The sequence below is a fragment of the Netta rufina genome (assembly GCF_964035555.1).
Source record: "Netta rufina genome assembly, chromosome: 3".
NCBI lineage: Eukaryota > Metazoa > Chordata > Aves > Anseriformes > Anatidae > Netta > Netta rufina.
This window is the reverse complement of record NC_140125.1, coordinates 68,341,422-68,365,317: the sequence shown is the minus strand read 5'-3', so window position 1 is coordinate 68,365,317 and position 23,896 is coordinate 68,341,422. Positions and strand designations below refer to the sequence as shown.

Here is a 23,896-nt window from a genome sequence, read left to right as displayed (position 1 = left end):
GCAGAGAGTGACAGAAATTCTCAGGTCTCATTGTGCTCAGACTTCCACCCGCCTGGACGCTCCTCCGGGAGGAGCGAGGCGCGGCGACACTGCGGGGACAGCCGGAGGAGACCGAGGGGCCGGGCTGGTGGTTCCCGGGGGGCTGCGGCACCGGCTCCCGGCCTCCCCGGGGGGGCTTCAGGGGGTCCCCGGGGGGCTGGGGGCCCGATCTCGTCCCCAGAATAACCGGGGAGCCGGCGGGGGTAGGGGCAAGGGGAGGGATGCTCGCTGCGGGGTGCCCCAGCACCTCCGGGGAGGGGATGGGAATGCCGGTGGCTCCACCTGCCCGGCTCCCCCCCCAAATCCTGGGCTCGTTTTTTTTGTGGGGGAGCCGGGGAAATGCATCGCTGGCACGGGAGGGAGAGGGCTGGGAAAAGGGTGGGTGCTGGAAGGAAGAGGTCTGTGTGCAGTGGCACCAGAGAGCGAGGCAGAGCTGGCTGGTAACGATGTAAATGGGGAAAGGGAGAGGCTCTGCCGGGGAGGAGGAGAAAGGGCTGCAAGGGAGCTGACTCCTTAATGAGCGCCTCTAATGCTCTAAAGGGCTTCGTCATTTTCTGCTTTCCAAGCCACGACTATCAGCAGGAAAAAAAAAATAAATAGAACTTTAGCAAAAAAAATCCAGCCATCAGAAACTGTTCATTACACTCTGGTAAACATCCCCTCGTGGTGAAATTGTTGGTGGAAGGCAGGGGAAGAAAACGCATCTTCTTCTAGTATAAGCAGCTCTCTAATTAATGAATCTGACAAACTGAAAGGTCTGCCCCTGGTTCCTGTTTCAAATGACTTGACTTCTTTTTTTTTTTTTTCCTTCTTTTTTTCTTCCTTCCTTCCTTTTATTTATTTAATTTTTATTTATTTTTTTAACCCAGTAAAGATATTCGGAAGTACCTACTGAATAACAGAGGTTAAACCCACGCTAGGATTTATTTTAAAGTACATCACGAAGTGCACCTCTTCCTTTCGACACTGTGTATTCCGATGCTGAAATGTGCATCAGTTCCCACAGCTTCGTAGTTATGAAACCGAAGAAACTTGTAGGTGTTATCTGTCGGAAACCATTTTTTCGTTACAATCCGCGGATTTAATGCCTTTTTTTTTTTTTTTTCCTATTCATTGTTTGTGCTATTAGAATGAAATCTAAATAAAATTATTCAGATTTTTTTTGCCTGATCGCCCGTGGACCACTGCCCTCATCTTCCCCAGTGTCAGCGCCTTGAAGTGTAAATATTCAAATGTGCGTTTAGAAGAAGACGGTGGATTAACCTCAAAGTTTCCCTCTCACACGGAAAAATACGGGCACACACATAGAGGGATTCTCTCTTCCAAAACTAGCAGGAAAAATATTCTTTTTCTCTGACTATTCCTTTCTCGGCTTTTTTCATTTTTTATTTTCGGGTGGCGGTGTGTTTTTAATAAACTGAGCTCTTTAAATCATTGGCACAGTGAACCCTTCTTAAAACCGGGTGTGAATGAAGCGGCTCTCGGAGTGCCCGCATCCCGATAGCTCCGTGTCACCTGTTTCACAGTCGCCGTGCCTGCCGCATGGGTCCCTCTGCCCGACCGCGGTGATTTGTCACTACTAAACCCATGCTTAACCCCGTGTCCCGAGGTGTTAGAAGCCAAAATCGGGTGTGCAGACTCAGAAAAAGCTTTCCCCCAGCCCGTGTCAGCTTTAGCAGCTCTCGGACGTGCGCAGGATCCGGCCCTCCCTTCCCAGCAGGGCCCCATTCTCCGGGGAATGGAGGAGCCGGTTTGGGGGTGAGCCTCGAAATCCCCCTTCCCAGAGGGCTTTCACGCCGGGAACCCGTCGTTTCCAGCAGGGAACGTGAGCCCGGTGGCAGCGAAGGGACAGCCGGTGGCCGGCCGGGGGCTCCGGTGCGAGGAGAGCCCCGCACCCCAAACACCAAAGGAGCAGCAGGCTGAGGGGTGCTCCCCGTGCTTCCCGAAGTGTGCTGAGCTGGGAGGAGGTGGGGTTAAACGGCGGAGCCTCCGTGACCCAGAAATGAAAACCCTCTGAAATACCAGGCTACCCTTTGGGGATGCCGTTTTGGTTTGTTTTATTAAATGACTTTAAGTGCAGGTCGGAAGGAGATGGCTGAAATAGCAACGTGATCAAGGAGCAGTCGCAATAAAGCTGATAGTTTTAATCACATCTCTGTCTCTTGTTATTTATCCTCGTGTTGTAAACTGATCTCTTTTCCTCACCTACTGAATTCGTCCTGAATGCCTTCCACACAAAATACTAAACAGTTGCCTTTGCAAGGTTCCTGTGTGTGTGTGTTGGGGGTGAGGGCACTTCATATAATTAAAAAAAAAAATCTCCAATACAAATCACTTGCCCCTAAAATTGTTGATCAAGAAAAACAAGACCCTTATGTTCAAATATTACTGAGCAGCTGTATTTTTACTTCATATATATGAACATGATTTGTGGATACTTACTACCGGTTTGACATGGGGTCACTTCCAGTCACCACTGCTCGAGTCCACCTCCCTCATTGCAAAACATAGCCTAAAAGACCACCGCTATTGGAAAAAAAATATCAGACAACTGTCACATTACCTAACTTGGTGAAATCATAACAAAGGCTTCCATTAGAAGTGACATAACATAAGCTGGAAGCGGTTTTCAATTCCACTTACACTTCTTTTGCAGTTCCCCTCTCCTTCTCTGAAATGTCTCACATTCTCGGCATGTTTCATGGAAGCTTGATTAAAGTCAGGAAATCTGGTTTCGTACCACTCATTCGTTTCCTGAGGGGATATTAAACAGAAGAGGGCAAGCACGAATGCTTATTGTCAGATCTGCGAGAAGATACATACTGTTTTCAGCTATTAGATGAATATGTAAACATGCAGAAAAACACGGGAGTATTGGTGACTATTTTTTGTGTACAACTGAGGGAAAGGGCTAAAGGAAATGTTGTATGTGTTATTCTGGAGGACCTATGAAAAGAAACAGAATGTGCTTCATCCTTCACCCATTTTTATGCTATTTATAACATCTGGATTGGAAGAAGCACTTATTTTGTAAAAAAAAAAAAAAAAAAAAAAAAAAAAAAAAAAAAAAAAAAAAAAGAGTCTATCCAACTATCCCGTGTATATTTATATCTAGTGATGGACTAGTTAGTATATTCAATATGTTTGTGATGGGTTTTATTAGGGGGGCAGAGAGGGAAGAGATCAGCAAGAGCTGACAGATAATTTCATCTCACAGATAGGATGAAGTATAATTTTACCTGCAGGTTCTTGGCTGCGATTTTTTTCATCCTACATCTGACTGTCCCTCAGAGCAGCAGCCAGGTCCAGGGCTGAGCAGGAGACATCAGCACACACAGCAGCACTGCACATCTGTTTCACGAAATCTTCGTTTTCCTGCATTGACAGAAACACACAGAGAGGACATGGTAAATAATGTGATGCTCGGCACAGCTCCTGGAAGAGAAAGGCTGCAAAGCAATGTCAAGGGAAAAAGCACTGCCCTGCCTGCCCCTCATGATGCCCCTGCCCAGGAATGCACCTCCTGGCTGGGCCTCCAGGGAGATGGAGCCGCAGCAGCATCTGCATCCTCCAAGAAACACGGAGAGCCGTACACGTCTGTCAATCGCCCCCACACCACGTAACATGGCCCCACGGCTCCAAAGCAGCCACAGGACTCCTAGCTGACAGTGGGCATCCCCAGCACGCCCCAGTCAAGAGGAGCCCTCACCCCTTTGGGGGTAGGACTGGGAAGGACCCCCCTAAAGCACTGGAAGCCCCCTGGGTGCCACACTGAAGGAGGCTCTCCAGCACAGCAGGGTGTCTCTTTGTAGGGCAGCAGAAGGGTGGCTGAGGGGGTAAATGGGTATCCTAGGGGGGTTTTGCTGCTCTCTGGGTCTGTTGGGCAGGATCCTCCATAGCTCCGTGCCGGCGTGCTGTGAAATGGGGTCAAGCAATGCAAGGTTTGTCCTACTGAGAAAAGGAAAGTCTGTGAGAAGGGCTGACGTGATCCTGCAGTGCCAAGTACTCCTGTTCCTGCAGTGCTATATAGCCCCTCCAGAGCCAGGTGCAGGGCAAGCAGAGCTGTCCCCTATGCCCTGGGTGAAGTGTAGCAGCAATATTTATCATAGCTATCCTAAGTCTCCCGCCCAGTCCCTACTATTTATTTCCTGCAACACTGCAGCATGCAGAAGCACAAATCACCAGCATGAGGTAGCAAAACACAGGTATCGAAGCAGAGTGAGTAAAAGGCAACCGGGCAGGTAGAGAAGAATGGTGAAACAGAGATCCTTGCTTGACATGATAAGCAGTAGCATGAGATCCACTGCAATTCTGGTTCTCTATTGTGCTGAGCAAAGCGATAACACTCTTTTGTGCAGTGGCTTATCTCTCTGTGCTGTCTCCTGGGTGCTGCACTAGCAGGGTGTGATGCAGCTTTGGGAGGCAAGAGGGGCTGCGATCAAAAGGTGCATACTGGCAATCTGGTTCCCCTCATTGTAGCTGTGACACTGAAATAATGAAATAAGGAATTTCTCCTTTGCATTTGCATGTGCTCAGCAGGTTCTTCAATGTCTGGATGGTTTTTCTGAGAGCAATGTCAGGTCAGAGATCCTCCACAGAAATCCCACAGAACTCAATCTTCAGCTTTCACCATGTCTCCTTGCTCTGCAAAGAGAAGGTTTGCAAATTCTTACTTCCCTTCCTCACCCCTCACCTCACATTCCTACATATTATTAATGTATCAAACCTGGACTCTCTAACAAGTCAAGAAGTGTGTCTCCTTCCCCAGTGAAGCCCAGAATTTGGAAACACCACTGTGTCCATCTTCTCTCATGCATCTTCTTCACTTCATAGCTCTTTATACAACTCCAGCATCTTAGCTATCCCATCAGTAGCAGCAGATCACTGCACAGTGCTGTAGGACTGGACCTGAAATGCCTTTCAGGGGTACTTGGTCAGTCTGAGGACAACCAGTAGGTGCTTCTCACAGTTCCTGCTACTCAGTTCTTGGTTTACTGCTCCCAGTACCCAGCCCCTGACAGTTCCAATGTAATGCTCAGACAAAGCGTGCTGCTGGGGCAGAAAGGGCATTCATGGAGTATCTCTACTGTGACAGAATGAAGACAGCATTCAGATTCCTCTACACAAACAGATACAGGTTTTATATATGTATTTGTATATACATCTGTGTACCTCCAGGCTCATCTTTGCTTAACACGATGCCAAATAGAAACATATATACACATATACATATATATATTAATTTTCCAAAAATACACAAAACTGCATTTATTATGTTCTCAATGAATATGTAGAAAGCTCCTAGGTTCTCTTGAATGAAGCCGTTTCCTGATGATAGGTGATGGTGCTGTGGGTTACCTTGCAGCAATGTTTACCCATGGCTCTGCAAACAGTTGCTCAGATCAGGTTCCTGAAGCTGAAGGAGATGTTTGAGGTGGTGAATGAAGATGGAGTGAGCAAGTTCACTATGAGGAGAACCCTTTGGGTATGTGGACAGCCAAGGCATGCATACATTTTTGAACAAATAAGTTCTGTCAGACCATGCAAAAATAGTTTTCATGTGCTGACAGGTCTTTACAGCCATTAGCACCAAACACAGTCTTCCCAGCAGGACAAAACAGGAGTTACTCCACCTTGCTGAGGCTCTGTCATATTGGTGCCTCTTGCTGTCACCATGACTGCTGGTGGAAACTCTGATGACTTTTGTGGGCATGGGGACAACCCCTCCGCGGGGGGGGTCATGGTGGTTTGAGGAGGCCATGGGGGTTCTCCCATGGTCTCCCATGGCTGCTTCCAGCTGCTGTCTGTCTGTCTTGTGTCCAGGCATCCTTCCCCCTTGCACCCACACTCAGCCCTGACGCTCGGGCTTGGGGGAGGAATTAGTACATTCGCTCAGGTGTGTATGGCAGCGTGGGCATACATGTGTATTGGGTGAGGAAGGAAATAACACCCAAAATACTGGATCTAGGTTCTGTCACATTAGGGTTCCCATTAGGGGTGACTAGGTCAGCTTTCATTTTGCAGATTCAGAAAGCAGGTATATTGCAAATACATTGGGGCGCAACATTACATTTCGTGAAACGAAGAGGTCCCTTTTACTGCGTCCACATTGCCTCATGGGGCACCTGCCCCACATGCCAGGCCCTGAGGGCACCCACAGCCTTGTCCTTGTCCCTGTCAGGAGGTGAAAGGAAACAGTGTGAAAGGGAAGGGACAAAGGACTTGGGGCCTGATCCTTACAGTGAAGTTGTCCCAGAGCCTTTCCCAGATGAGGAGAACCCAGCTCATAGCCAAGCCCTGAGGCCATGGGGACAGACGGGACATGGGGGCATATTACTTCTTTATTACTTTATTACTTCTTTATTGATCTCCAAACAGTGGCTTCGGCGCTCTCCCACCACCCGCCCCCCGTTCACGGGCACGGCGCGGGACGGGGGCAGCGCGCTGCGGGCCGAGGGGCGCCCCGGGGCTCGGGACCGCTCCCTCCGCTCCGCTCCCGGAGCTCGGCGGGGGACGGCCCGGCCCTGCCCGGCCTCGCTCGGCCCCGCCGGGCGGAACCTGCGAGCGGGGGGAACGCTTCGCAGCGCCGCGTGTTGCCGCCCGGCGGCGGCGGCGGCGACGGGCACGGGGCGGTGGCGGCGGCGGCCGCCTCCTTCCTGGGGCCGGCGGCGGTGGAGGCGGCGGGGCCGGGGCTGGGGCCGGGGCTGGGGCAGCGCGGGGCCGGGCGCCTCCCCACGGCTCCTCATGGCCGGCAACTTCTGGCAGAGCTCGCACTAGTGGGTGCCGCGGGTCGGGGGCGCCTCCTCCATTCATTGCCGGGACCGGGGCTTTGGGGGGGGGGGGGGGGGGGGTTATGGGGTCTGGGGGGACCCGGGGCGCCCTGAGGGTGCGGTGGTTTTGTCCTCAGGGGGAGGTGGGCTTGTCCCGGGCGGTGTTTGTGTCGCTGTGGGTGTTGGGCTGTGTCGCCGTGTCTCGCAGTGAGCACCCTGAGGTCTGGTTTGCCTGGAGGCTGCTACCCCTTTGGTGCCGAGGCACAGTCAGTGCAGGAGACGCTCGGTGTAGTGTTCATAAAGGCTTATTGAAAGTGTTTTCCCTCCCTCTAGTTTACAATGGATTTTGGATAAGCAAGATCTACTGAAGGAACGCCAAAAAGACTTGAAGTTTCTGACTGAAGAAGAATATTGGAAGCTACAGATATTTTTTACTAATGGTAAAATTGTTTTTATTTTCGTTTCTGCCGTGTGCTTATATGTTATCTGCCATGTCTAAATGCCACTTTTCATTTAGAGAGTGTGGGTTTCTTTATTGTTTTACATATATTTCCCCAGCACGCTTTAACAAAGAGCTGGACCGTTGACAAAGCTGTTCAGGCAGTTGTACTAACTTAATTTTAGAAGAACTTGAAGTCAAACTGGCTACATACATAATGTTTGAACCTGTGGTAGGACAAAACATGGTACGTTTTCTTATTTTCAAGAGGTTCTTACCAAAAAAAGCAGAAGGAAAGGGAAGCAAGCAGAAACTGCTCAACTAGTATATTAAAGGCTCAGCGACAAGCAGTAATACTGTGCTCCTTGAGCTTTTGGTGGGTTCTGAGGATGTGGTGAGTATTTTAGCTGATGTGAGCTGTCCTCTTAAACAACACGGTCTAAAAGCTTGTTACCAGTGTTTGGTTATGTTCTTTGAAACCCACACCACAGCCCGTGTCTTGCCTTGCGACCAGTTCCCAGCAGTGGGTGGCTGGCAGATTGCGCAAAGTTGTCTACAGCCTGTTCTCCCAAAGAGTTTAGGGCTTGTCTGTGAGGTTATCTAAGACTTGATCCTGCAAAGCATTTAAACAAATGAATGCTGCATTGGATCATATCAGATTACACAGGCACTTAAACTCTTTCCTGTGCAATTGTTCGGTATTTAAAAAGAAAAAGGCTCCCTAAGAGGAGGATGTTGCAAAGCAGTAATTTGTTTGCAGGCAGCTATTTAAATATTTTACATAGCAGTCCTTTAAAGTAACGCTTATTTTTTCATCTATCTGGTCAGACATGTTTGAGACAGAAAAGTGAAGTGACTTTGTCAAGGCCACTGCAGGATGTTTTGTCTGTACTAGAACTGTAACTGAAAGATACTTATGATAACGTCTCTCTTAGGTTAGCTGTTTTAAATTGAGTATGCTGCAAATCTGATTGCTGTTGACACACCTGTGTATGCTTATACAGGAACAGCAAGTCAAGCTAGCAATGATATATCTGTTTGATAAGTTCATAAAACTCCTTGAGGTTAAAACAAAGTGTCATAGCTTCCTAGTGCAAAAAGAAAAATTGGGATGCTGATATTTTTAAAACTATTTCTGTGTTAATTTTCACTAGTATTAATTATGAAACAGGCCTCTTATGTTTCATTTTAACATTTTTCTGGAGTAAACAAAGGTTTACAAAGTAGATAAGTTGGATTCAGTTTGTGGTTCTCAGGGTCTTTTTTTTTTTTTTCTTTGGCATTCCTTTCCTGCCCTGAAGGAAGGGTTCAAGACCTATGGTAGCTGGAGAATGGGTCTGCTGCTGTCTCCTCTGCATGTGTGTGAACACAGCAGGCCCTGTAGGGAAGAGTGGTGCTGGAGCAACATCTTTTCTATGGTAATGAGAGGCACCTGCATGGAGAAAACAGTCCGGGGCTGCTCTGTACTGGTGAGAGCTCATACAGCATTTGCTGCATTGGAGCCCTCAATATGTGTTGTATCTCTTCACCTGCCTCTGAATCAGGGGCTCTGCTTTGGATGTATAGAGCTTCTTCCATGCCCTACATTGTCTGGGTATGGCTATGAGCAATGGTATGAGTTGTAGTGTTCAAGATTTCTTCCCCATGAGATGGTCAGTTGTTCCCCAAAGCAACTGGAAAGTTACCCAGAGAGAGGCAGTTTCCTGCTGCTTCCCTATTTGGAAACAATTGCTGTAGATTGGCAAGTGATAGTGTGGCTGTTAAAACTGTCAAGAGCGAAAACTATAATCTTCTACAATAGTTCAGAAAAGAGAGATTAATGTCCACTTCTGTCTTTGGATCACTGAGGTTTTAATTGAGTCTTTGGTTGAAAAGCATATTAATCAATTTCTCTTTCTGGTTTAGTGCAGAAGCTGTGAAGTTTGTGTCATAGGACACTCAAGACATTTGGATTTGGAACAACATTTTTTTTTTTTTACTTAAAACAAAACAAAAAAACACAGCAACCTGAAACTACTTATTTTGTAAACATAAGGGAATAAATAACCCAACAGCTCCTTTAAAAATATTTCAAAAATGAATTGCGAGTATTGGAATTTTTCCCAGCATATAAAAGCTTCCATTTCATTAAGTCTCTCTAGGCTTTTGTCCATTTGATTTCCCTAAACCTCACTTGATTTTTCTCTGACAGCAGATGGCCTATCTGCTCCTGAAAATCCCATGGGAGTGAGAAACATATTTGGAAAATTCTGTTTCGCTTGATATTTGGATTTTTCTGATGCCTTAATATTAGGACAGCTTTTTAGCCCCATCATCAAATCAAAGAGAAAAAAATCTTTCAAACCCCCCAAGATACACTGATAGATATTTTAATGCTTGTGCAGGCACTCTGTTCTGGACTTGACCTCCTTTCTGGCAGTGTTGCCTGTGAGTCCTACAGTTACTGGCAAGCTGGTCCCAATTTGGCAGTCTTTATCTTTAGGAAAAGAGTGATATGACATGGAAAGGGACTTAACAAGGCTTTCAGTAATCATAGTGGGTGACAAATTAGTTACTTTTCTGTGTTTAAAAAAAAAAAACAAAACCCTATGTTGTCAGTCATCAGTGTTGGTCAGGATGACTTTCTCCTACGTTGATTTGTTTTCCAGCCAGCTTTGTGTTTGCGTGTTTTTAAGATGTTCATTAAAAGGGAGTGTGGTGTGTACCCTGGCTATTCCCAAGGAGGAGGGGATGGGAAAGAAGCTGGACCTTTAGAAATTCTTGTATACTTAAGTGGAGACTAAGTGTTTAGCAGTTACTGGTAATAGAATTGTTTGCTTTTCACATCAATGGCTGCTGCCTTGGTATTGCTGAATATACACTTAAGTGTATATACACTTTTATTTTTATATATATAAAAGTGTATGTGTGTATATATATATATACATAAATGTATACTTATAGTTACGTGTATATTAAATGATCATTTTGGACATTCCAGACGAGGGAGGAAAATAAGAGGGAGTCTTAACACAGCCAACCGAGCCTTGCTCAGGATAATGGCTGTGAAGAAGTATGGGAAAAATACCAAGTAACAACCTTATGTTTCACTCTGTCACTCTCTATATCCAACCCCTGCTCTTAATCCCAGCTTGATGCATCTAATGTGCTTGGCACCTTTCCTTTGCCTGGGAGGCCAAACAAGAGCTACCTGCACAGATGACACCAGGGTTGTTTCTTGGCCAACTGGCAGAGGACCACTGTGATGGAGCAGCTGACTGCATCCTCTGGTCTCCCACCCCCTCTCCCTGGACTAAATATGTCATTTCTTTAACACCTGCTGCCTCTGCCAAATTTAATGACCATGTTTGTGTTGGCAGCTTTAGTTGTTTAAAAAAAACACATCCATTTTGCATGGCCCAGAAAAGCCATAGAGTTAGATTTCAAGCATTTGGGTTTCTTTTGCTATAAAATGGAAAACCCAGACTTGACCCTTTGAGGTTTGTGTTGTCATCTTCCTAAAGTTCATGCTCACTTTGTACATGATGAAGTCAAGTAACCATCCCCTCTTTTAAGGTGCCCGCAAGCCTCAAGATGCAGCAGCACTTCTTCACCTCCAGGTCTGTAGGTTTACAGCAACGTGTTTTCTCCCTGGAGTGGTGTATCTGAACTGAAGGAGAAGGCTGTGCTGCTGCTCCTTAGAGTCCCCAGCACTACCTGTGTTTTGAGATCCTTTGCTATTCAGTGTCAATTTGTTGTAAAAACTCAATTCAAGCTTCTGTTCATTTTATTTTATTTCTTTAAGTTATCCAGGCTTTAGGTGAACATCTTAAATTAAGACAACAAGTTATTGCCACTGCTACAGTCTACTTCAAGAGATTCTATGCCAGGTAGGACTGTTTATTATGATGGTACGAGAATAAAACATTTGTTAGGCACATTTTGGCACCCTTTTAAATTCTGTATTAAAAACAGTGCCACTGTTGTTTTCTGGATGGTGTAAAGCTTTTATGCTAATAAAAGTTAACTTAAGCTCTGCTTTTCAAAAGGAAGTGTGGTGCTCTTAATAGATTAATCGTTCTACGTGTGTGAAACAACATATTATAATTTTGTTATAACATTTCAGATATTCCCTAAAAAGTATAGATCCAGTATTAATGGCTCCTACGTGTGTGTTTTTGGCATCCAAAGTAGAGGTATGAAGTATTATAATTTTTTAATGTAAAATTATGTGATGTATAAGAGTGAAAAAACGTTTAGGACTTAAAAAAATTTTTTTTTGTCATTCCTCATGCTTTGTGGGTTGAAACTTTTTTTTTTGGATGGATTTCTATAGCGGTTCAGGAAAAGGAGACAGAAGCCCTTCAGTCATATTATTTAGTATTTGATCTTTCTCAATTTTATCTGAATTACTATCACTGAAGGGCCTCTGAAGATTTTAAAGAATGTTTTGAGTATTTTAAATGTCTGTTTACATATTTACATGGACTATATCTTAAATTGTTTAGTTTTGCTTGAGTGTCTCCTTTCTGGTGTGTTTTTCCTTATTTGTTTACTCAAAGTTTAAAAAGAATTAGATACTTTTTCCTAATTATCTTTTTAATTGAAAGCATGTTGTAGCTCATATGCGATCTTTGGGAAGGAACTGACTTGTTAGGATAGTGGTAAGAAGGCCTCAATCCTCCACCGTTAGAAAGTCCACTTTAAAGGTGGCCAAAAGTTAGCATCAGCTAGACCCTGTTCTTCCTTTTCTGTAATGGAAGACATTTTTCAGGAGTTTGAGAAGTGTCTGCGTGATAGGACAAAAAAGAGCAAGTCTATGATACGTTAGCATTCGTGAATTTCATGAGAGGAACTTAAATACGTAGAAATAGTCCTACTGAACTGATGTTCATATGTGATGCTGCAGTCTGTACAAATACTGTGATACCTTCCAGTGTTTGGAAGAGATAAAGGAAAGGAGAAAGACACAGAATATTGGAGAACGTTTGTTTTTTTTTTTTTAACCAGCCTGTTAATTAAGCCTTTAAGAAAAGTGCAATGCAGACATTATGTATATATAGAGATTTACCTTGCATTTTAGAATAAGTACAAGAAGATAAGTGTAGCCTTCCTTAGGCTAAGGCTTCTGCAGATTCAGAGGCCAGCTGTAGAGGTAATGATTCTGCTGTGCACATCTCTGAAAGAAAGCTTTAAATAGATTTTTATTGTTTTTGGCTTGCTGAGACCCTCTGTGGAGAAGCTGAGGTTTCATGGAAATGTAATCAAAAAGGTAGAAAACGACAGGTTTATAAACATGATTTTCTCTCAACGTGGGATGGGAAAAAAGGCACATGTTATAGAAGCTCCCTTGTCTATTTTATATGTAGGATGTTACCAAACTAATCTTCAGGTACTCTGGCTTTAGTACCTTTTATAAATGTTTATTTTCCTCATTCTTCGTAACTCAAACAACGAAGTAATAAATGGAAAAAAACTCTTTAAGTAAGATCATGTAATTTACCCTGTTAACCTTTAAAAAGAAAAAGAAAAAAGGGGAAGAATGAGAAAGGGGTGGGGAAAAATATAGTACTGCATAAAGAAGGCCATTATTTTCATTTGATAACAATGTGAATAAGTGGTATTTTTGGTGGTTCACCTCATTTACCATTCTTTTTCTTCAGGAGTTTGGTGTTGTTTCAAATACAAGGTTGATCTCTGCTGCTACTTCTGTATGTAAGTATTAGTGATTTTCATTGTACTGTGTTTATTAAGTCATGGGTGGTTACATGTTGACTGCAAGGAGCCAGTTAAAGCTATTTAGCATAAATAACTTCTGGTTTTAAATACAGAATCAGAAGGCTCCTTTCTTTCTTAGCTTTGGTTGCTTCTGTTTGGAGCTTGTAACAAGCATAAATAAAAACAAAATAATGAAATTAAACTATTTCTTAGCAGTCTCAGGTAGTAAATTGATTTCTGAACTGCTCAAAGATAGAATTGGAAACCTAGGTCTTTATAACGGGTATGTTTCCATGGAAATACCTCTGCAGAATTTTTACTAGACTCCACACCTTCTAACACTTTAAATCCTTTTTAACCATCATAAAATCAGTTTTAGTACATGATACTTATTTCTAAGTGTACATTTTAAAACCTAAATATTGTTCACAAAGTTAAAATGCAATAAAATCATACTGTAGTTACTTCATTTTCGGTCTTTCCCACCTGCCTTGTATTTCCCAGTTCCTGTAACTTGCATCTCATCCATCGAGTTCTTAAAGTGATGGCTTTCCTAATTAAATGCAGTAATTTGACCCAGAAGGTCCAGCTGCTCTCAGTAGGCTGTTTGTCACTGTGCTCTTCAAAATGTAGGTCAGTGCTTTCAACATCACTCTTAGCTGCTGAGGGGACAGGTGACTGGCTGCATCTGTAGCTTCCGCATGCATTAAGTGGATCAGTCCATGGGGCTGGCTGTATGACAATTCCACCACCAGGAACTGAAACACATCTTCAGTGCCAGCTTGACCAAGACCAGTACTGGATTTAGCAATGAAAATGCTATTTTTACAGTGGAAGGATCTCAAAGCACAAATCTGTGTGGCTGTTTCAGTACACGAATTAGAAGCTTAGATGGATTTTGGCAAATCTGCAGCAGTCGATTTTGCTTTGACTTCTACTCTTCAGCCGTGCTATTTCTGAAAATCCCAAGGCTTGGAATCCCACAGAAGATTACCCTCGTCGTTCTTCCTTCAGAGGTAGAAATCCCTGTGTGCCCCAAGGATGGAAGTGGGGACAAAAAACAATGGGTTTTCTCCTAGCATTTATGTGTCTTTTAATCTACCTGGTCTCCCTGTACCTGAGATGCTTTATCAGCACACATCCATTTTTTTGGAGGTCTCAATACAAAAGGAGAAAAAAGATGAGATGTGACAAGTAAAAGGAAAATAGCAGTACAAACTGACTAGCATAGTAGTGGTCAGATTGTTTTTAGGTAGAAAAGTTGGAAATGGTACCACGGGCTTCCTCTGTAAGGAAAATACTTCAGATTGGTTTCTTGCAAACTCTTCAAAAGCTTTTCTATGCATTTCCACGGGTGACTAAAAGGACAATTCCATGTGGTTGTCTCCAGCGTGTTTTCTGGAAACAAATGTTTTGTTTCCATGCTTTCCCCTCAATTTGTTTTTTTACTATGCATTTCTTTAGTTTGCATGCTTCTCAAGAAGAATATCTTATGCATTCTTCTCTGTCTTGAAATAATTAAAATTTCCAACCAGCAGCCTAACCTTACTGTCCTAGAGCAAGTATTTTAGCAAAGTCCACCACAGGTCTAAATGTTGAATGCTTTTTATCCAAGTGAGTTGCATATGGATTTTCCAGCAGTAGTATTAGTTCATAATTGACTGTCTGCCGTTAACATCCTGTAAGTGCACGGTACTGCAAATGTTTGATGTTACCTGTTTTTCTTTGGAGAATGGGGACTTAAAATAGTTTTTGCACATTTCACTTGTAGAAATCTCAAATCCACATCTTCAAGGATATTTAAGTTTCCTTTGCTCGGCAATTTAATTTCAGATCACTCTTTTGCTGCTTAACGTAATTCTTAATGGTGCTCTGAATACCTGTTCTCCTTGTAAAATGCACAAGGATAATTAAGTATCTATATCAGGGATCATCATAAACTAGAAAAGTGAAGATATATTTGAATGTCCTCTTGAAGACAAGAGCATCTTGGATTGTATCATGTGTCTAAGTAGATGCTTTTAAGTGCGAAAACTCAAGGAGAGAAACACCCTTGAAAAATCTGATAATCTAGTCCCTTGGACATATATTTGCATTGTGGTGAATTGACTTCTTGCTTTTAATTTGAGCCTTGTTTTTGCATATCCAACATCTTTACAAGTATGTGTGTACAAGATCTCTTGGCTGGGCTCCTTCCCACCCAGATTTCCCATCTTGCTTTCCCAAGTCTTCATTATATGATTTAAAATGTTTCATGCTGAAGGATCAAGTCTATCTAAAAAATCCATGACAATTCCATTTGGGTTTAGTCTTGGGAGTGAGATCCTAAAACGGTCTCTAGATTGGAGTGACATGGGTAGGTAGGCAGCTCTGCGAATGATAACTTGCAGGAAGTTAGGTACCCACCCATACGGCTAGAGTCCAGAAGATTTAATTGTGCCCAGAGCATTAGACAAGTGTCTGGCTAAGTACTTGGGGAAAAAGTGGGTTTGAGGTGTATTTCTCTTGCCCTTTCAGGATCTTAAATCTTACAACTTAACTTTTCTCTTTTAAAACCAAACATTTTCATGCTGCAAGCAGTTTTGCTGCCAGCTGGATTCAAAGGGCACTGTGTAGATTAATTAGTACAATGACAAATTAGTAAAAGTATTAATTGCATCACTTTTAACATAATGGTTTCTTTTTACTGTAGTGAAAACTAGGTTTTCGTATGCCTTTCCGAAGGAGTTTCCTTATAGGATGAACCATGTAAGTATTCTCTACAAACTATAACTTAATCAAAATAAATTAAAAGGCAAGTAATTGTTAGGAGGAAATGCTATCCTTTTAAATTCTAGGAAGGAAATATTTTCACACTGGTATGTCAGGTAACTCATAATCTAACCAAAATTAATTATTAGAATAGGTAATTTAAAGACTAATAAATATTGTATAACCTCCTTTCCTTAAATGTGTGAAAGGAATGCTATAAAGAGAAGTAAAGTGACTGAGTGACTAAAATACCAATTTTTATGTGGTATGATAATAAGAGATTTAACTTTTTTTAATCATCTTGTTTACAAATATGTTGCTCCAGGGAAGATAAATAGTTCTTGCACCTGGGGTGCTTCGAAGCGCACACGTAAGAGCAGTTGGCCTACAGTTTTATTCTTGCCTATAAAATATAATGGCTTTTGAAAAATAATTTTTATTTATTAATTAAAATTTAAATTTACTAGTGGTTTTCAAGGCATTCTCAGTTTCAATGCTAAGGAATTTTGTAGACTATTTCTTGAAACCGGTATTGCTTTATGCTCTAGTATTTTCAAAGTAAATGCATCTAACTGTTCTTTAGGTTGACTATGACAAGTGCTACTTTTTTGTGATTTTGCTTTTTGCCAAATTATATATCAGAATATAAAATACCTGTAAAACAGCAGTGCAATTTTATCACAAGCACTTAAGATAAAGTCAAATGAAAATATATTTTGGAGTACTTTTCCTGTAGCATGAAGAGTTGAGTCTTTATTTCGATATGATTAATCTGTTACTTTCTCTATGGAAAAAGAGAGTCTTTCTTAAATAGCTACAATTGTACAGAATATTTCATATGTAATTAAATATGAAAGTACATGAAAAGGTGATTTGCCATGTTAGTTGCATGCTGAAAAAGCTCTAATTCTAGGCAAGGACTTCTGTATTTCTTTTAAGTGCTTATAAACTGGGAACAATTTTCTGCTTTCTTCTTAAAACAGATCTCAGATGAGTACTGCCAATAAAGTAGTCTTTGATAGTAAACTTGATCCAAATGGTTCAAAGGCATTGCTATTATGATTGGGGTTCATTTATAATGGTGGTAAGGCAATGCCCGATAGTAGTTTGGTTTTTGCTTGGTTTTGTAGTTTCCTATGAAATGCAGTCAGGAGTGTTGAAAATACATGTGTTGAGAATTCCTGTGCATTTGTGTTGTTCAGCTGGATGCTATTAATTCATTCTGCTGTCTGAAACATGCTACTGTTTAATTGTGATGTTACTTTCTTGCAGATACTAGAATGTGAATTCTATCTCTTAGAATTAATGGTAGGTGAGGTTTTCTGTTTTTACTGCCACCTCAGTTTACTCTTTATGTATTTAAAATGTTTTGAATTTTGTGCTATGGAATATGTATTGTGCTGTCGTCTTTTTTTTTTTTCACACCGATTTTAGTATGAAGTTCATGGAGATCTAGCATGTACATTTTCAGCAGCATGCCATAATTAGTGTGCTGTCATCTGGGCTGAGTGAGGGCGTTCTCAACAGTTTGTTGAGCAATGCAAACTTCAATGCAGAAATAATGCAGACTGTGGGAGCAGTGGGGACGGGGCGCATGTATATCTCTGTGTCTGGAGCACTACTGGGAAGAGTAAACCCTAAGGTATTTTTCCAGGGCTGTGTTTGTTTGTTTGTTTTTAAAGAGAGGTAACAGTACGTTACAAAATCCTAAAATGGAGAGTAGGATATTGGTGTCTTTACTTGCTCAGATGAATGACCAGTCAAGAACATAGAGTTGTATTCCTGCTGTGTTGAATGTCTACTGATTTTGTAACCTCTTTTTAGATATCCTGCTTAGGTTTAGATATCCCTGGTACACATGGCAGGAGCTCTTGTGTTTTGTATATTGGAGTTTTACCATGAGTAACTGCATTTACAGAAAGTTACATTTTGGGAATTAACTTATTTTTCCAGTATGCTATGCATTATATAGTATCTGTAATGACTGTCTCTCAGTGCTCAGCTTTTCCCTGTAATATCCATGCAGTTGACTTCTTTCAGTGAGTTATTCCTTGTTGTATACATCAACCTGGGCCTGGAAAAGAGAGATTTCAGGGCCCTGGATTTTTTTCCTCTTTCCAAACCAGTGTCAATTATTTTGGCATGCTTTCCATGTATGGTATTTAGTGACAGACTGTTTTCTGGCAGCATTTTTTATTTCCAAGTGGGAATTACGGGTTTGTAAGCAAATGAGGTTTCACTGTGCTGCAGATGTGGCTTTCTGTGTCTCTTGGGGAAAAGACATTGACAGACTGGCAACCATGCTATATAATGGTATTCTAGAGAGAGCAGTGCCCTCATTATAGCAGGGTTAGGTGTCATAATGCTACTTCAAAAAATCAGTAATTGATTTGTGAATCAAATGCTTCTAATGCGAGCTGACAACATGCTCTGCGTTGTAATCTAACTTTTATCCCACTGATATTTTTCCTAGGACTGCTGTTTGATAGTGTATCATCCATATAGACCTTTGCTCCAATATGTGCAAGATATGGGCCAAGAAGACATGCTGCTACCTCTTGCATGGTAATGCAGACACTGATTAATAATAGTGCCTCCTTTCAGCAAGAAAACAAGTGTTTAACAGTTATGCCTCAGAGGTGGTTAAGCAGGCTTAATATTACAGAGTACCCTATTTAATTTACGCAGGTATATGTTACTGGATTAAATTATTGTCCTTGTTGTCTCTTAACTCTCTCTAATGGTATTCAATTGAAATGGTCTAGTTTTTTATTATTAGACTAGCTCTAACAGCACAGTTTTTTATGCTTTTGAATGATGACTATGAGTAGACAACTTCTCTTTCTGCTAACATCTGCTTTTGGTAGAAGTAGTAAGTTGTTTCTCAACTAGGTTAAGCAGAACTCCTTAAATACTTTGTTTCTCAAATACAGATAGTCGATAAAAAATACTGCCTTTATGTTTGCCTTAACTCGCTTATTTGTGAAATGGGAATAATTATTTTATGGTATAGGTGAACACCCTCTGCAGAATGATATTTGTGATGCTATAACATACTGCTTCCAAATAAACTTCTGCTGTGACTACAAGGAAAACAATTAGTCTATTAGATTTCTACAAGGGGAGAGATCTCAGCTGCTCTATTTTGCCCTGCGGACTTACTGTTCCTACAATTTGGGAAATGGACGAAACATTTTAAAACTGATAAGTTTATGAATCTCATAGTCTAAAGGTGAATTTTTGCTCTGTTTTGCACAGGAGGATAGTGAATGACACATATAGAACTGATCTTTGTCTGCTGTACCCTCCTTTCATGATAGCTCTAGGTAAGTAACACAAGCAATATCCCCGTCTTGTTTAAATGGATGCCTTCTGTACACTGTCCCATAACAAGTATTCGTTAGAATGCCTTCATAAGCTTCACCAGTCTGTGTTTCATACAGTAGTGACAGTATAGTCTTGCAACTTAGAAACTCTTGAAGAAAAATTGGATAATTAATCCGGAGTGTTCTATGTTGAAAACTGGATGAGGTTGTTTGCAAAGGAAATGAAGAACGCTGAACTCCATAGTATTTTGCCTGACATACAATGTTTCTAAATGTATTGAGAGTGGATTTTTGTTCTATATCCATGTCACCTGATCTTTGCAGCTTGCCTACATGTGGCCTGTGTTGTCCAGCAGAAGGATGCAAGGCAATGGTTTGCTGAGCTATCCGTGGATATGGAAAAGGTACTCTTTTTACCTCCTGCCACCTGTTAGGGACTGACCAGATATGTTAGCCTTGGTTATAAACCTGTCTTGCATACGTGTGATACTGACTTGAACTTCATTCAGCGATCACGTTACGCACTGTTGAAATTAGGTAGGAGAGAAAAGAGGTCAGGCCATTCGGTTATCACCCTGCCCTGAAAGCCAAGACTAAAATGCTGCATAATGACAAAGTGCTGCTGCTGGTGACATTTCTCAGACTGAAATATAAAACCAATATCCCATGCTTTTTTTTTTTCCAGAAAAAGCAGATTTCGTAGTTTTTATCATTCAACCTTGAATGATACTCTAATTTTAAAATTCTAATGTGTGTAATTTTCTGATTCACCTTTCAGCATCTTGCCTACATGTAGTTCTTAATTGCTCCCTATTGATGGATATATAAAACATTCTTGACACTTCCAGGATGACAAGGACTATGACTTCAGTCAACGTTAAACAAGGGCAAGCCAAGATAATTCAGATGATTTTCCTGCTACTGCAAATTCCATGTCAAATAATCCACTTCATAAATTTATTAGACTTTTAGGTGCAGGCAGTTACGCTGATACCAATAATATTCTTCAACTTAACTAGTTCCTTTTGTCTTCAGTTGACTTCCTGAGTGCATTTATCCCTCTGTAACCTTTGTTTAGCTCAGGCAAGCAAGCTATACTCATACTCATTCCCCTTATCACAACGTGTCATTCTGCACATCTTTTTCAGTCTGAGTTTACATTTTTTGAATCTGAGTGCCCCAAATGGAATAGAGTATTTCAGATAAGGACCCTCTGTGCCCTCAGTATTATACTTGATCCCACTGATGATATCCTGGAATTGTATTTGTATTCCAGAATGCATCTTCAAATTTAAGCAGTGTGGATGCTATGCTGAATCAAGATCTCTGAATTACACTGTCATGCCTGCAAAAGCAGAGTGATAATAGATTGGCAGCACAGGAGAAACTACCTATATTTGACAGATGAGGTTACATAAGCTTGCTGTTGAACATGTTTGAATGTTTAAATGTCACTGTCCTCATACCAGTGATACAATCTAAGCTTGATTTTATTTATATTTATTTTTTAACATTAACACACCATGGACCTCTTAGCTAAGAGGTCTGAGTTTAACTGTAACTTTTCTTTCAAGGATAGATAGTGATCTAGCATTTAATTAAACTCCATGAATTAGAAAGAAGAAAGTCTACTCTGTTAATTTAGTGAATGGTGAAACAAATCATGAACCAAATATCCACCTTTTGTGTAGAATATCGCATTAGAAATTTAGTAGGAAATTACTATAGCTGGGGTGCAGTAGATAGAAAGCTTCCACACTGGTAGAGAATATTTATGCTTCTAGAAACAGAATATGAAAACTCAGTAATTCGTATTTTAAAGTATTTAGATACTTCTTGGCTCTATTTTTGGAAGTAAGGAACTTAGACCAATGTTGTTGCTTTTTTTATTTACACTGTGCCTCTGATGCATATAGAACACTGATGGTCATTAGATTCTTAATTGGTAATCTGTGTTTATCCAGCTTCAGTCGTGCTGCCAGGTGTCCGTAGTTTCCCAGTGGCATGAAGTATAAGCTGTAGCAGTAAAAACAAATCAAAAAAAAAAAAAAAAAAGTTCAGTTCTTGGGGCAGGAGAAGTGGTCAATACAGTGGGAGGAAAATGGAATGGGAGGGAGGGAGTGAAAGCATTGAGGCTTCCATTCACAGTTAAACCAAAAACTATTTACAGAAATGGTTGATTGCCAGACCGGGTTATACATGAGACGGGCCTATTTCTGGTATGAAATTTGCATTTCTTAATTTAAGTCTGGGGCATAGTTAATTAACTGCACACTTAAAGTGACTGTGATAAATACAAAGTCGCTATTGTGTCTGACCTTAAAATCTGTTTTCTTTCGAATCAGATTTTAGAAATAATCAGGGTTATTCTGAAACTGTATGAGCAGTGGAAGAACTTTGATGAGAGGAAAGAGATGGCTTCTATTCTTAGTAAAATGCCTAAACCAAAACCACCTCCAAACAGGTACTGTACTTCCACGTACTGCACTTAATGTATCTTTCATACAGAAAATCTGAAGTACGATCTTAAGCATGCTCAAATGTTTAATTTGAGGTATAGTGTATGCTTTTACAATGCAGCCCTTTCTGTTACAAGTACACAGTCAGTTCAAGAGCTAGAATATAACAGCAGAATATTTGTTGTTTTACGGAAAGCAGTAACGTAATTACAGTGTGATCAATACAGCTTAGCAGATGAAGGAAACAGCATTGTGAGGCCCAGTGGAGGGGCCTGATTCTTTGGAATAGCGCCTGTTTGCTGCCAGAGTTAATTACTGTGATTAAATACCGCTATTAGGAATCTGCACGTGCAAATTCCTATGCATGAGCTTACATAATATGACCTGTAAAATGTTGATTTTGGAGATAAATTCAGTGTATTTGAGTAGTAATTTCAATACGTTCTGATACACCTAGCTGCTGAAGTTATTTATGCATGCTTAGAATAATATTTGCATTTTTAGTGAGGCTGCACGGAGTATCTTATTCTATTTGCATATGTCTATATTTTCCTTCAAAAGGCCTTCAGAATACTGTATTTTTTTCATTTGAAAAAGGCAAAAATACAATATGATACTTCTTTTTTGAAGACTTTTTTTCCCCTTTTTTGTCTTCCTAACAGTGAAGGAGAACAGGGTCCAAATGGTAGCCAGAACTCTAGTTACAGTCAATCTTAAGACATTCCAAAGAATTTCTTCATGGACCACTTTGACTCAAGACATCCTGGGATCTTTCCTGTGTTCATGAAATGGACAGAAGGTTTTAGTAACATCTTTACAAAGAACTTGAAGAGTAACTAGCTTGTTTGTGTCAAGCATTTTGAAAGCTTTTTCTTTAAAACTGTATCATTTTCTCTGACGCTGGAGTAAACGTACTAAGATTTCTCAGTGTAAGGAATCAAATTTTAAACCAAGCTGCAAAAAGATTAACACTATCCACTCAAAACAAATAGTTCATTACTGGTTTTGTTTGCTTTGAGAAAATTGTAGCTTGCCTTTAAAGTGAACTTTTCTTTTTAAGGAGGCAGTAACCTTGAAACCTAAGTGTAACTATATTAATGACCTGTGTTGTCTTCATTTTGTTGGTGACTGAAGGAAGATAGTGCACTGTATGTTAAACCTATCCATTACCTAGAGGTTTTTTTTTTTATTTTTTAAATGAATCTGGATTCTGTAACAAGTGAAACAGCAGTCCTTCAGAAACAAAGCCTGGAAGAGTCTGCAGAGAATGTTGTTAGAATTCTAATGAAAACTGCAGGAAATAAATTCAGTTCCTTTTGGGGGTTAGAAAAATACTTGTTTTATTCAGTAGATGTGTCTGGATGTTTTTGCCTTGAAGCCTAGTAGCCCAGCTTACCAGAAAAGTGCAATATGTATAGTGATTCTGCAGTTTTCTTAAACATTTCAAGTGTTAGGAATTAAAAAACAAAAACCACCAACATACTTTTTTTTTTTTTTTTGCAAGTAAACGTACTGTATAGTACAATTAGAATATTTTACAAACAAATACAAATCTGGGTATGATTGCTATTTTTTATTGTGGATTTTTTTTGTACAAAAGATATACACTGTTAGTCTGCCTTCACTGTTAGTGTGAATTTACGTGGCTCATTATAGAGGTTATTTAAGAGGATCAAGCTTTTGGTGAACTTCATACTGGCTAATTTTAATTGTGATTTTAGGAGCAACTCTTTAGGATAACTGAAACGGGATTCCTTGGTTAACTGTGTGCTGGAGAAAATGTAATCCTTTCAAACCGAAGGCCATATCCTGTGTTCCTTACTCAGGCAGATATCCCACTGAAGTCAGGAATTGGCCTACATCAAATGTCATGATTTTTAGGTAACTTTGTTTCTAAATAATTTCTGTACAACTTCATTTTGAATGAGAATGCCGACTTGCCCAAGTATAAAGATTGAACAATAAAATAAAGTGAAGTACCATTGTTGTCCAGCTTCTCTTTTCCTGAAGCAACGCGTTTCACTGGTTTAAAATATTGGAGTTCTTGAAAACCCTAGCTCTGTGATGTGTCTTGGTTCAAAAAACAGATCCCTTAAAACAAAATAAAACAAACAAAAACTGAACAACGTACAGGTTTTGTAAATAAACAACATCCTGGTTTTGTAGATAATGTTCCTCTGTGATTGGCTGGTCATTCACTGATATATAACTGAAGTGTATTTGTATGTTTACCGTGATGTTGAAGGAAAGCTGTAAAAAGATGATGCTGACATGAACAAATTTAATTCCACCCCTTTTAGACATACCTGTCACACAGAAATGTAACCGGCTTAAATTTTTAAACCCAGTCAGTGACAGCGTCATAGGGTAACTAGTTAAAGAACACGTGAATTTCTCTAGGCAAAAAGCATCTAC

The 23,896-nt window shown here is 40.9% G+C and overlaps 1 protein-coding gene across 2 annotated transcripts; it reads left to right on the top strand.

The window, feature by feature from the left end:
* Positions 1 to 6,741: 6,741 nt before the first annotated feature.
* Positions 6,742 to 23,421, top strand: CCNC (cyclin C). 2 transcript variants are annotated; one of them, XM_084285100.1, is made up of 12 exons: positions 6,742 to 6,815; positions 7,143 to 7,249; positions 11,033 to 11,117; positions 11,354 to 11,423; positions 12,891 to 12,942; positions 15,638 to 15,693; positions 16,969 to 17,004; positions 18,170 to 18,261; positions 18,955 to 19,022; positions 19,347 to 19,426; positions 21,368 to 21,486; positions 22,144 to 23,421. In XM_084285100.1, the coding sequence occupies exons 1-12, from the start codon at positions 6,784 to 6,786 to the stop codon at positions 22,196 to 22,198; spliced, it is 852 nt and encodes a 283-aa protein (XP_084141226.1). In that variant the 5' UTR covers positions 6,742 to 6,783; the 3' UTR covers positions 22,199 to 23,421. The 2 variants fall into 2 exon arrangements, with proteins under 2 accessions (XP_084141226.1, XP_084141227.1); XM_084285101.1 differs by lacking the exon at positions 6,742 to 6,815 and having other exon boundaries at positions 7,160 to 7,249; positions 11,041 to 11,117.
* Positions 23,422 to 23,896: the final 475 nt, after the last annotated feature.